This window comes from Rana temporaria, chromosome 1 (genome assembly GCF_905171775.1).
Source record: "Rana temporaria chromosome 1, aRanTem1.1, whole genome shotgun sequence".
Taxonomy (NCBI): Eukaryota; Metazoa; Chordata; class Amphibia; order Anura; family Ranidae; genus Rana; species Rana temporaria.
Genome location: NC_053489.1, coordinates 1,643,968 through 1,658,940, shown reverse-complemented (window position 1 = coordinate 1,658,940; position 14,973 = coordinate 1,643,968). Strand labels below are relative to the sequence as shown.

Here is a 14,973-nt window from a genome sequence, read left to right as displayed (position 1 = left end):
AGCGCATCTTTGCCATGTTTATAACATTTCTAAAGGAAAACATTTAACTTAAACTTGCTGGACCATGGCAATATAGATGGGTTTAAATTCTCCCTGCTTGGTTAATGCTGTGTTAGAAGGTGATTTCAGGTGGGACTCACTCCTCTAACAGACTATTGATATGTTAATGACCCTTCCTCAGCCAGCTCCCTATTTCAAAGGGTTAATTGATCTATTGTGTGTGTGAAGAAGCCCTGTGGTTACTGTTTACTGTGATTAGATAAGTGGCTCATGTTAATTATTCTGATTGCTTCATTGTGGTAATTATCCCTTCTATCCACGGGGCCAAGCTGTCTAGATAATGTATTCTGTTTGAACTAGTAATTAACGTCACTGATGTAATTATCTAAAGAAATGTCGTGAGGGTCGGCTCCGTCGTGTCTGCCTAATCATCTGTATGGGAGCCCCCACTGTGTGAGGGGGCGGAGATTTGTCATTGTAACAGTTGTAAATTACATATAAGCTCTGTGTTATACCATTAAAATCTGTCTTGTTCCAGCAGTAAGCTTGGCATGTGTGGCTTATTGGGTGACTCCAGGAATATTCCCCCTTGTGGAATATTGGGGTGATTATCTTTATGGGAAGAAGGGAACGTTGACGGGGATATCATTGTAATACCGTCACAATTGGTTGGCAGCAGCGGGATTTTCCCTTCTATTCCCCTTTACACCCGGATTCCAAGCAGACACTGGAAGAACTACGTGGAAGGATTGCTAGCAACAAAACCAAGCGGGTCATCATAGCAGAATCAATGGAGATAGACCAGGAGGACGGGATTGCAGCAACGCCAGCAGTACAAGAGATGGAGACACCAGTGATTCAGGAGGAGGAATCGCCAGCCAACAAAGTAATGAGAGAGAAGCTAGCATGGTTTGGTCCGAACCCAACGGCAGATGTGGTGCTGAGAGTGATGGAGCTACAGGAGGCTAAACAAATAAGAGACGCAGAACTACAGGAGGATAAACAAATAAGAGACGCAGAACTACAGGAGGATAAACAAATAAGAGACGCAGAACTACAGGAGGATAAACAAATAAGAGACGCAGAACTACAGGAGGCTAAACAAATAAGAGACGCAGAACTACAGGAGGATAAACAAATAAGAGACGCAGAACTACAGGAGGATAAACAAATAAGAGACGCAGAACTACAGGAGGATAAACAAATAAGAGACGCAGAACTACAGGAGGATAAACAAATAAGAGACGCAGAACTACAGGAGGATAAACAAATAAGAGACGCAGAACTACAGGAGGATAAACAAATAAGAGACGCAGAACTACAGAAGGATAAACAAATAAGGGACGCAGAACTACAGAAGGATAAACAAATAAGGGACGCAGAACTACAGGTAAAACTGGCAGCAGTCCAACAAGCAGCCGCACATTCTCCAAACAGTGAGTACAGCACAGCAGACACAAGGAAGATTCCGTTTAGCGCTTTTAAAGCTTTTGATGAAAAGGACTGTAAGATTGTCGCTCAAAATCTGCCAGGTAGTTATCAATGTAACCTGCACCGAATAGCTAGAGGAGAGTGGGTTGCAATATTGTCAGGCAAACTGTCAGGCAAAGCTTCTGATGCTTTCCGGACCGTGCCAGATCAGGATATCCATAGCTACGCCCGGGTTAAAGAAGCGCTCCTGGCTCGTTATGCAGTAACCCCAGAGTCCCACCGACAGAAGTTCAGGGACTCACGCAAAACCACGGAAGATTCTTACGCGGAATGGGCATGCCAGTTGTCCCTGTCGGCCTCTAACTGGGTTAACAGCAGCCAGGCCACCACCGCAGAGGACATTTTGCCAGTAATGCTCCTGGAGCAATTTTACAATCACATCCAGACGGACGTCAAAGACTGGGTGGGAGATCGCAGGCCCATGACTCTACCAGAGGCCGCGAAGTTGGCGGATGAATATGCGGATACTCGCAAGACAAACCAGGTCACACCACGGGTACAACCTCCATGACCAACGGTGCCCTCACACCCACCAGGCGCTAGATACCAACCTCCTAACAGACCAGTGACATCTAGCCCTCGCTATCCACGCCAGGAGGACAATGAACAACGCTGCTTCTGGTGCAAACAGCTGGGTCACTTCAAGCAGAATTGCCCCATGAACGACAACACCAGGTTAAATTGGTCTCAACCTGGGTACCGCCCACCAGCAGCAGCCCATTGTGTAGACTCGGCTTGGAATCTCCAGGAGCTGGGTCAGGAAGAACCATTGGGCCCCCTTACGAAGCCCTCATGGTACAATCTGTTATTACAGACAACAGGGAACACCATTGTCAGCTGGTCATGGGTAACGGAACAACCGCCCGGGATTAAGAGACAGCCAGGTGGGCGCCAGCCATGAGCCGGAGGGGCCCTGGAGGGAGCTGGGCAGAAAGAGGCACCGCCGGCTACCCTCCAAGAAGAAGAGGTCCTGGAAGCCGTATAACAAGCTGACCTGGGAGGAGAAGAAGCGACTGGAGGAGAGGGAGTCGCAGCGGGCGTCCCACTCCCAGATGCGGGCCGAGATGTTCGCCAAGGGCCCACCGGTGGCCCCTTACACCACCACCCAGTTCCTGATGATGAAGGACCACGTGGAGAGCCTGCAGGACATGAGCAAGCAGGAGCTGATCCGTGAGTACATGGAGCTGGAGGAGTGCATAAGCCGCATGGAGGAGGGGAACAACCACCTGAGGTCACAGCAGGCTGACCCCCCCAGGCTCCATGAACTGGAGATGGAGCTGGGGAAGCTCAAAGAGGAGAACTGGCGGCTGCGGAGGGAGCAGAGGGTGGCTGACCCTATGGGGCACTGATTCCCCCCCCCCCCCCCCCCCGAACTCTGAGCACCAGTGCTACAGCATTTCAACTAATATCAATTTTTCTTTTTTTTTATGAATCTCCTGTGATTGTCACTTCAGAGCCATAACCTGCCCCCTCCCATAGCGGGACACCTAGACGGCGGCGCACAGACCCATTCGCCGTCTTCACACTGACTTCTGGTGACTCTGCAGATCACACAAAGACTTGGGGACTGACCGGCGTGTGATCTGACGACCCGGTGGCATACCTGAGTCTGAAGCAGTTGCCAAGGGAGGTCAGTCACGCCAAACGGAGTTAACCTCGGACTAAAAGCTCTGAACCCGTCAACCCTACTGGACCAGGGAAGGTCCAACCGGGTTGCCGGAGCAGGGAGAAAAAGGGGGGCCATTGTGAAGGATGCTTCAGTTTAAATTCTCCCTGCTTGGTTAATGCTGTGTTAGAAGGTGATTTCAGGTGGGACTTACTCCTCTAACAGACTATTGATATGTTAATGACCCTTCCTCAGCCAGCTCCCTATTTCAAAGGGTTAATTGATCTATTGTGTGTGTGAAGAAGCCCTGTGGTTACTGTTTACTGTGATTAGATAAGTGGCTCATGTTAATTATTCTGATTGCTTCATTGTGGTAATTATTTCTTCTATCCACGGGGCCAAGCTGTCTAGACAATGTATTCTGTTTGAACTAGTAATTAACGTCACTGATGTCATTATCTAAAGAAATGTCGTCAGGGTCGGCTCCGTCGTGTCTGCCTAATCATCTGTATGGGAGCCCCCACTGTGTGAGGGGGCGGAGATTGTCATTGTAACAGTTTTGTAAATTACATATAAGCTCTGTGTTATACCATTAAAGTCTCTCTTGTTCCAGCAGTAAGCTTGGCATGTGTGGCTTATTGGGCGACTCCAGGAATATTCCCCCTTGTGGAATATTGGGGTGATTATCTTTATGGGAAGAAGGGAAGACTTTGACGGGCATATCATTCTAATACCGTCACAGTCCCCCCCCAGTCCATACCGTGGGAGGGGCGCTCGCCCCCTTCCGTTCCTGGCCTGCCAGACTGCTTGATATAGGGTAAGCGTCTAGTATGGATTTTAGGGGTGGGGGGGGAACCACACTATTTTTAAAAAAACAAATGGCGTGGAGTTCCCCTTAAAATGTATGCCAGACCCAAAGGGCCTCGAATGGACTGGGGGGGCACGCATTTTTTTGTTCTGTCTTAGGGTTCCCCTTTACCACTTCAATACACTATATTATACACTACACTGTATTATATACACTACGTGCCTGATCTCCATTCATTCACTATATACGGCCGCCATGTAAGCAGCAGTCTTATATAATGTGGGTGTGGCCCCTGAGCCATGTCTTTGGCCAATCAGGGGTCTCACAGCACATTACGCTGTAATTGGCCAAAGCATACGGGTCAGGTGCATGCTTTGGCCAATCGGCAGCTGTTAATGCAGTGCGATCTCGTGGTGGGCGAACATCCTGCGGGCGCCCCAAATTTTCGATTGTGCCATGAACACCCGCTGTTCGAGACGAAAAATCTGGACCATCCCTAGTCATCACAAAGATGGCAGACTGACTAAATGACTACAGAAATATGGCGGACTGCATGAATGACTGCAGAAAGATAGTGGACTGAAAGACTACAGCAAGATGGCGGACTGAGTGACTACAGAAAGATGGCAGACTGACTGAAAGACTACAGAAAAATGGTGGCTCTGACTAAAAGACTACAAAAATATGGCGGACTGGCTAACTACAGAAAGATGGCGAACTGAGTGACTACAGAAAGATGGCAGACTGACTGAAAGACTACAGAAAGATGGCGAACTGAGTGACTATAGAAAGATGGCGGACTGAATGAATGACTACAGAAAGATGGCGGACTGACTGACTACAGAAGAATGAAGGACTGACTGACTACAGAAAGATGGTGCACTGACTGACAGACTACAGAAAGATGGCGGACTGAATGAATTACTACAGAAAGATGGCGGACTGACTGATTACAGAAGAATGGAGGGCTGAATGACTACAGAAAGATGGCGGACTGACTGACTACAGAAGAATGGCGGACTGACTGACTACAGAAAGATGGCTAAAGGACTGACTGACTACAGAAAGATGGCGGACTGAATGAATGACTACAGAAAGATGGCGGACTGACTGATTACAGAAGAATGGAGGGCTAAATTACTACAGAAAGATGGCGGACTGACTGACCACAGAAGAATGGAGGACTGACTGACTACAGAAAGATGGCGGACTGACTGACTACAGAAAGATGGCGGACTGAATAAATGACTACAGAAAGATGGCGGACTGACTGATTACAGAAGAATGGAGGGCTAAATTACTACAGAAAGATGGCGGACTGACTGACCACAGAAGAATGGAGGACTGACTGACTACAGAAAGATGGCGGACTGACTGACTACAGAAAGATGGCGGACTGAATAAATGACTACAGAAAGATGGCGGACTGACTGACTACAGAAAGATGGCGGACTGACTGACTACAGAAAGATGGCGGACTGAATAAATGACTACAGAAAGATGGTGGACTGCCTGATAGTGCACCATCTTTCTGTAGTCATTCAGACCTTCATATTTCTGTAGTCAGTCAGTCTGCCATCTTTCTGTAGTCAGTCCTTCATATTTCTGTAGTCGGTCCGCCATCTTTCTGTAGTCAGTCAGTCCACCATCTTTCTGTAGTCGGTCCCCCATCTTTCTGTAGTCAGTCAGTCTACAGAAAGATGGTGCACTGACTGACTGTCTACAGAAAGATGGCGGACTGAATAAATGACTACAGAAAGATGGCGGACTGACAGACTACAGAAATATGAAGGACTGACTGACTACAGAAAGATGGCGGACTGAATGAATGACTACAGAAAGATGGCGGACTGACAGACTACAGAAATATGAAGGACTGACTGACTACAGAAAGATGGCGGACTGAATAAATGACTACAGAAAGATGGCGGACTGACAGACTACAGAAATATGAAGGACTGACTGACTACAGAAAGATGGCGGACTGAATAAATGACTACAGAAAGATGGCGGACTGACAGACTACAGAAATATGAAGGACTGACTGACTACAGAAAGATGGTGGACTGAATGAATGACTACAGAAAGATGGCGGAACTGACTGACTAGAGAAATATGAAGGGCTGACTGACTTCAGAAAGATGGTGGACTGACTACAGAAAGATGGCGGACTGAATGAATGACTACAGAAAGATGGTGGACTGACTACGGAAAGATGGCGGACTGACTACAGAAAGATGGCGGACTGACTACGGAAAGATGGCGGACTGACTACAGAAATATGGCGGACTGAATGAATGACTACAGAAAGATGGCGGACTGACTGACTACAGAAAGATGGAGGACTGAGTGACTACAGAAAGATGGCGGACTAAATGAATGACTACAGAAAGATGGCGGACTGACTGACTACAGAAAGATGGAGGACTGAGTGACTACAGAAAGATGGCGGACTGAATGAATGACTACAGAAAGATGGCGGACTGACTGACTACAGAAAGATGGAGGACTGAGTGACTACAGAAAGATGGAGGACTGACAAAAGAAAGATATCTCAGTGAGTATAGGAGTGCAGGTAGAAGTCACATTTGGCGACCCGTCAGAATTGGTAACGGAAGTGACGTTCCGTCGCCACCGCCATCTTGGTACACCCTGCACTCCTCCATAAGGATACACTGAGAAGGAGGAAAGCGGACATCTTGGTGCACCCACCGGAGTTTTTGCATTTTACAGGTTTTTTCTAACAGTAAAGTGACTTTATATAGAGATATTCAGGACTTACAACTCTGTCTCAATGTTTAAATGTTGAATTTTAGCCCTGAATATCACCATATAAACTCACTTTACTGTTAGAAAAAACGTGAAAAATTAAAAAAACTCCGGTGGGTGTAGCAAGATATCCGCTTTCCCCTTCTCGGTGTATCCTTATACTATAGACGAGTGCGGGGTGTACCAAAATGGCGGCAACGGAACATCACGTACGTTACACTTTCCGACGGGTCGCCATATCTGATGAAACAACGGCGGTGCTGAGTGAGAGAATATCGGACTACACAATGATGGCGGAGTGAGAGAATATCGGACTACACAATGATGGCGGAGTGAGAGAATATCAATCGCGGGGGAAAGAATAATCCTCCGGAAATATGGCGGATGAGGGTGACGGGTACTTCCGGTCGGTGACGGGTACTTCCGGTGTAGATAAGATACCGGAAGTGGTGTGGGTGGAGTAAGATGGCGGCTGTACAGTGACCGGAGCCATATGGAGGAGGTGAGAGGGGGGAGGGTGTAGAGATTATATCTCCTCCATATACCGTCACCTCGTACAATGATCCTTTCTCTCTCCTCTGTAGGATGATCGGTGGAGATCTGTGACCCGAGCCTGAGGATGGGTGAGTGGCTGTCACCCCACAGTGGGCGGGGTCAGTGTCTGGACATTTCCATCCCACTCTGCAATGTGTTAGTGTAGCCAAATCTGCTAATACCCCTCCCCCAGACTGATATCCCTGTGCTCCTTCCTCCAGAGTGGGGGGGGGAGGGGGTAATTACTGATCACTGACATTACTGTGCCTCCTGTGCTCCTTCCTCCAGAGTGGTGGTGGGGAGTAGGTCCCTCATACGACCGCTAGAGGACAGACCATTCATTATGGGGGAGGAGGTCCCTCATACGACCACTAGAGGACAGACCATTCATGATGGGGGAGGAGGTCCCTCATACGACCACTAGAGGACAGACCATTCATGATGGGGAGGAGGTCCCTCATACGACCACTAGAGGACAGACCATTCATTATGGGGGAGGAGGTCCCTCATACGACCACTAGAGGACAGACCATTCATGATGGGGGAGGAGGTCCCTCATACGACCACTAGAGGACAGACCATTCATGATGGGGGAGGAGGTCCCTCATACGACCACTAGAGGACAGACCATTCATGATGGGGGAGGAGGTCCCTCATACGACCACTAGAGGACAGACCATTCATGATGGGGAGGAGGTCCCTCATACGACCACTAGAGGACAGACCATTCATTATGGGGGAGGAGGTCCCTCATACGACCACTAGAGGACAGACCATTCATGATGGGGGAGGAGGTCCCTCATACGACCACTAGAGGACAGACCATTCATGATGGGGGAGGAGGTCCCTCATACGACCACTAGAGGACAGACCATTCATGATGGGGGAGGAGGTCCCTCATACGACCACTAGAGGACAGACCATTCATGATGGGGAGGAGGTCCCTCATACGACCACTAGAGGACAGACCATTCATTATGGGGGAGGAGGTCCCTCATACGACCACTAGAGGACAGACCATTCATGATGGGGGAGGAGGTCCCTCATACGACCACTAGAGGACAGACCATTCATGATGGGGGTGGAGGTCCCTCATACGACCACTAGAGGACAGACCATTCATGATGGGGGAGGAGGTCCCTCATACGACCACTAGAGGACAGACCATTCATGATGGGGGAGGAGGTCCCTCATACGACCACTAGAGGACAGACCATTCATGATGGGGGGAGGAGGTCCCTCATACGACCACTAGAGGGCAGACCATTCATGATGGGGGTGGAGGTTCCTCATACGACCACTAGAGGACAGACCATTCATGATGGGGAGGAGGTCCCTCATACGACCACTAGAGGACAGACCATTCATGATGGGGGGAGGAGGTCCCTCATACGACCACTAGAGGACAGACCATTCATGATGGGGGAGGAGGTCCCTCATACGACCACTAGAGGACAGACCATTCATGATGGGGGAGGAGGTCCCTCATACGACCACTAGAGGACAGACCATTCATGATGGGAGAGGAGGTCCCTCATACGACCATTAGAGGACAGACCATTCATGATGGGGGTGGAGGTCCCTCATACGACCACTAGAGGACAGACCATTCATGATGGGGAGGAGGTCCCTCATACGACCACTAGAGGACAGACCATTCATGATGGGGGAGGAGGTCCCTCATACGACCACTAGAGGACAGACCATTCATGAGGAGGTCCCTCATACGACCACTAGAGGACAGACCATTCATGATGGGGGAGGAGGACCCTCATACAACCACTAGAGGACAGACCATTCATGAGGAGGTCCCTCATATGACAACTAGAGGACAGACCATTCATGATGGGGGAGGAGGTCCCTCATACGACCACTAGAGGACAGACCATTCATGATGGGGGAGGAGGTCCCTCATACGACCACTAGAGGACAGACCATTCATGATGGGGGTGGAGGTCCCTCATACGACCACTAGAGGACAGACCATTCATGATGGGGGGAGGAGGTCCCTCATACGACCACTAGAGGGCAGACCATTCATGATGGGGGTGGAGGTTCCTCATACGACCACTAGAGGACAGACCATTCATGATGGGGGGAGGAGGTCCCTCATACGACCACTAGAGGACAGACCATTCATGATGGGGGAGGAGGTCCCTCATACGACCACTAGAGGACAGACCATTCATGATGGGGGAGGAGGTCCCTCATACGACCACTAGAGGACAGACCATTCATGATGGGAGAGGAGGTCCCTCATACGACCACTAGAGGACAGACCATTCATGATGGGGGTGGAGGTCCCTCATACGACCACTAGAGGACAGACCATTCATGATGGGGAGGAGGTCCCTCATACGACCACTAGAGGACAGACCATTCATGATGGGGGAGGAGGTCCCTCATACGACCACTAGAGGACAGACCATTCATGAGGAGGTCCCTCATACGACCACTAGAGGACAGACCATTCATGATGGGGGAGGAGGACCCTCATACGACCACTAGAGGACAGACCATTCATGATGGGGGAGGAGGTCCCTCATACGACCACTAGAGGACAGACCATTCATGATGGGGGAGGAGGTCCCTCATACGACCACTAGAGGACAGACCATTCATGATGGGGGAGGAGGTCCCTCATATGACCACTAGAGGACAGACCATGCATGATGGGGGAGGAGGTCCCTCATACGACCACTAGAGGACAGACCATTCATGAGGAGGTCCCTCATATGACAACTAGAGGACAGACCATTCATGATGGGGGAGGAGGTCCCTCATACGACCACTAGAGGACAGACCATTCATGATGGGGGAGGAGGTCCCTCATACGACCACTAGAGGACAGACCATTCATGATGGGGGAGGAGGTCCCTCATACGACCACTAGAGGACAGACCATTCATGATGGGGGAGGAGGTCCCTCATACGACCACTAGAGGACAGACCATTCATGATGGGGGAGGAGGTCCCTCATACGACCACTAGAGGACAGACCATTCATGAGGAGGTCCCTCATACGACCACTAGAGGACTGACCATTCATGATGGGGGAGGAGGTCCCTCATACGACCACTAGAGGACAGACCATTCATGATGGGGGAGGAGGTCCCTCATATGACCACTAGAGGACAGACCATGCATGATGGGGGAGGAGGACCCTCATACGACCACTAGAGGACAGGCCATTCATGAGGAGGTCCCTCATATGACAACTAGAGGACAGACCATTCATGATGGGGGAGGAGGTCCCTCATACGACCACTAGAGGACAGACCATTCATGATGGGGGAGGAGGTCCCTCATACGACCACTAGAGGACAGACCATTCATGATGGGGGAGGAGGTCCCTCATACGACCACTAGAGGACAGACCATTCATGATGGGGAGGAGGTCCCTCATACGACCACTAGAGGACAGACCATTCATGATGGGGGAGGAGGTCCCTCATACGACCACTAGAGGACAGACCATTCATGATGGGGGAGGAGGTCCCTCATACGACCACTAGAGGACAGACCATTCATGAGGAGGTCCCTCATACGACCACTAGAGGACTGACCATTCATGATGGGGGAGGAGGTCCCTCATACGACCACTAGAGGACAGACCATTCATGATGGGGGAGGAGGTCCCTCATACGACCACTAGAGGACAGACCATTCATGAGGAGGTCCCTCATACGACCACTAGAGGACAGACCATTCATGATGGGGGGAGGAGGTCCCTCATACGACCACTAGAGGACAGACCATTCATGATGGGGGTGGAGGTCCCTCATACGACCACTAGAGGACAGACCATTCATGAGGAGGTCCCTCATACGACCACTAGAGGACAGACCATTCATGATGGGTGAGGAGGTCCCTCATACGACCACTAGAGGACAGACCATTCATGATGGGGGGAGGAGGTCCCTCATACGACCACTAGAGGACAGACCATTCATGATGGGGGGGAGGTCCCTCATACGACCACTAGAGGACAGACCATTCATGATGGGGGAGGAGGTCCCTCATACGACCACTAGAGGACAGACCATTCATGATGGGGGGAGGAGGTCCCTCATACGACCACTAGAGGACAGACCATTCATGATGGGGGGAGGAGGTCCCTCATACGACCACTAGAGGACAGACCATTCATGATGGGGGAGGAGGTCCCTCATACGACCACTAGAAGACAGACCATTCATGAGGAGGTCCCTCATACGACCACTAGAGGACAGACCATTCATGATGGGGGAGGAGGTCCCTCATACGACCACTAGAGGACAGACCATTCATGATGGGGGGAGGAGGTCCCTCATACGACCACTAGAGGACAGACCATTCATGATGGGGGGGAGGTCCCTCATACGACCACTAGAGGACAGACCATTCATGATGGGGGAGGAGGTCCCTCATACGACCACTAGAGGACAGACCATTCATGATGGGGGGAGGAGGTCCCTCATACGACCACTAGAGGACAGACCATTCATGATGGGGGAGGAGGTCCCTCATACGACCACTAGAGGACAGACCATTCATGATGAGGGAGGAGGTCCCTCATACGACCACTAGAGGACAGACCATTCATGATGGGGGAGGAGGTCCCTCATACGACCACTAGAGGGCAGACCATTCATGATGGGGGAGGAGGTCCCTCATATGACCACTAGAGGACAGACCCTTCATATGGTGGATGTGGGGTTCCGCGATGGGGGCCGGGTTGAGACCCTTCATATGGTGGATGTGGAGTCCTGTGATCGGGGCCGAGCTGAGACCCTTCATATGGTGGATGTGGGGTCCCGTGATGGGGGGCCGAGCTGAGACCCTTCATATGGTGGATGTGGGGTCCCGCGATGGGGGCCGAGCTGAGACCCTTCATATGGTGGATCCCGCGATGGGGGGCCGAGCGGAGACCCTTCATATGGTGGATCCCGCGATGGGGGCTGAGCTGAGACCCTTCATATGGTGGATCCCGCGATGGGGGCCAAACTGAGACCCTTCATATGGTGGATGTGGGGTCCTGCGATGGGGGCCGAGCTGAGACCCTTCATATCGTGTATGTGGGGTCCCGCGATGGGGGCCCGAGCTGAGACCCTTCATATGGTGTCCCGCGATGGGGGCCGAACTGAGACCCTTCATATGGTGGATCCCGCAATGGGGGCCGAGCTAAGACCCTTCATATGGTGGATGTGGGGTCCTGCGATGGGCTGCCACCCTTCATTTGGTGGATGTGGGCTGAGCTGAGACCCTTCATATGGTGGATGTGGGGTCCCGTGATGGGGGCCAAGCTGAGACCCTTCATATGGTGGATGTGGGGCTAAGCGCCTTCATATGGTGGATGTGGGGTCCCGCGATGGGGGCTAAGCTCCTTCATATGGTGGATGTGGAGTCGTGCGATTGGGGGCTGAGTTGGACCCTTCATATGGTGGATGTGGGGTCCCGCGATGGGGGCTGATCTGAGACCCTTCATATGGTGGATGTGGGGTCCCGCGATGGGGGCTGATCTGAGACCCTTCATATGGTGGATGTGGGGTCCCGCGATGGGGGCTGATCTGAGACCCTTCATATGGTGGATGTGGGGTCCCGCGATGGGGGCCGAGCTGAGACCCTTCATATGGTGGATGTGGGGTCCCGCGATGGGGGCCGAGCTGAGACCCTTCATATGGTGGATGTGGGGTCTTGCGATGGGGGCCGGGTTGGACCCTTCATATGGTGGATGTGGGGTCTTGCGATGGGGGCTGAGTTGGACCCTTTATATGGTGGATGTGGGGTCCCGCGATGGGGGCCGAGCTGAAACCCTTCATATGGTGGATGTGGAGTCCCGCGATGGGGGCCGAGCTGAAACCCTTCATATGATGGATGTGGGGGTCCCACGATGGGGGCTGAGTTGGACCCTTCATATGGTGGAAGTGGGGTCCCGCGATGGGGGCTGAGTTGGACCCTTCATATGGTGGATGTGGAGTCCCGCGATGGGGACCGAGCTGAGACCCTTCATACGATGGATGTGGGGTCCCGCGATGGGGGCTGAGTTGGACCCTTCATATGGTGGATGTGGGGTCCCACGATGGGGGCTGAGTTGGACCCTTCATATGGTGGATGTGGAGTCCCGCGATGGGGGCTGAGTTGGACCCTTCATATGATGGATGTTGGGTCCTGCGATGGGGGGCTGAGTTGGACCCTTTATATGGTGGATGTGGGGTCCCGCGATGGGGGCCGAGCTGAAACCCTTCATATGGTGGATGTGGAGTCCCGCGATGGGGGCCGAGCTGAAACCCTTCATATGATGGATGTGGGGGTCCCACGATGGGGGCTGAGTTGGACCCTTCATATGGTGGAAGTGGGGTCCCGCGATGGGGGCTGAGTTGGACCCTTCATATGGTGGATGTGGGGTCCCGCGATGGGGGCTGAGTTGGACCCTTCATATGGTGGATGTGGGGTCCCGCGATGGGGGCTGAGTTGGACCCTTCATATGGTGGATGTGGAGTCCCGCGATGGGGGCTGAGTTGGACCCTTCATATGATGGATGTTGGGTCCTGCGATGGGGGCCGGGTTGAAGCCACGTCCTCTTTGTCTGACACGTTCTCTTATTTTTCTCTCCAGCGGATTCGGATGACGGATATTTAGATGAATATGGATATTATAATGACGATGATGATGGAGAGGATGATGATGATGATATCAGAATCTGGGACAACAACCCCTATCTGAACACCTACTGCGGCCTCCGTCCCTCTTTTCTCCTCCCCCAGAATTATAGATTACCCCAACCTAGATATATAACCCAAGAGGTAAGTACCACACCACAGGGGGAGGGAGAGAAGAGGAAAGGTCTTGTGGTCTGCTGGGGAGAGTAGAAAGGTGGGGGGGGAGATACAGGAGGGAAGTAGAAAGGGTAGATGGGACAGGAGTTGAATAGTTCAGTAGTAAGTGGTAGAGAAGGGTACAGGGTTGGTGGTAGGTGGGCGAGAAGATGACAGGATTGGTGGTAGGTAGGTTGGATAGGACATGGTGAAGGAGGAGAAATGATTGGTGGTAGGTAGGTGGGATAGAAGGACATTACATGATTGGTGGTAGAGAATGGGATCTGATTGGTGGAAGGTAGGTTGGATAGGACATGGTGGTAGGTGGGCGAGTAGAGGATGGGATAGGTGGTAGAGGATAGGAAATGGATTGGTTGGTTGGATAGGAAATGGATTGGTTGGTTTGATAGGACGTGGTCGTAGGTTGGATAGGACGTGGTGGTAGGAAGGTGGGATAAGACATGGTGGTAGGTAGTTTTGATAGGACATGGTGCTAGGTGGGCGAGTAGAGGATGGAAATTGATTGGTGGAAGGTAGGTGGGATAGGAGGACATTACAGGATTCGTGGTGGAGGATGGGAAATGATTTATAGTAGGTAGGTTGGATAGGACATGGTGGTAGGTAGGTGAGTAGAGGATGGGATTGGTGGTAGATGAGGAGAAATGATTGGTGGTCGGTTTGATAGGACGTGGTGGTAGGTAGGTGGCATAGGATGTGGTGGTAGGTGGGTGGGATAGGACGTGGTGGGTGGTAGGTTGGTCGGTGGCATAGGACGTGGTGGGTAGTAGGTTGGTCGGTGGGATAGGACGTGGTGGGTGGTAGGTAGGTAGGTTGGATAGGACGTGGTAGGTTGGTCGGTGGGATAGGACGTGGTGGTAGGTTGGTCGGTGGGATAGGACGTGGTGGTAGGTTGGTCGGTGGGATAGGATGTGGTGGGTGGTAGGTTGGTCAGTGGGATAGGACGTGGT

At 51.7% G+C, this 14,973-nt stretch overlaps 1 protein-coding gene across 2 annotated transcripts in view; it reads left to right on the top strand.

Moving 5' to 3' along the window:
- The first annotated feature begins 7,068 nt into the window (after positions 1-7,068).
- The window catches only part of TTC31 (tetratricopeptide repeat domain 31), a 36,479-nt gene continuing 28,574 nt past the window's right edge, over positions 7,069-14,973 (top strand). The window contains exons 1-3 of one of the 2 annotated variants that reach the window (XM_040331005.1): positions 7,069-7,176; positions 7,259-7,297; positions 13,806-13,993. In XM_040331005.1, coding sequence (XP_040186939.1) covers positions 7,294-7,297; positions 13,806-13,993 — 192 coding nt within the window. In that variant the 5' untranslated portion in view covers positions 7,069-7,176; positions 7,259-7,293. Of the gene's footprint in view, positions 7,177-7,258; positions 7,328-13,805; positions 13,994-14,973 lie in introns of both variants that reach the window. The other variant, XM_040330931.1, reaches the window with a different exon arrangement.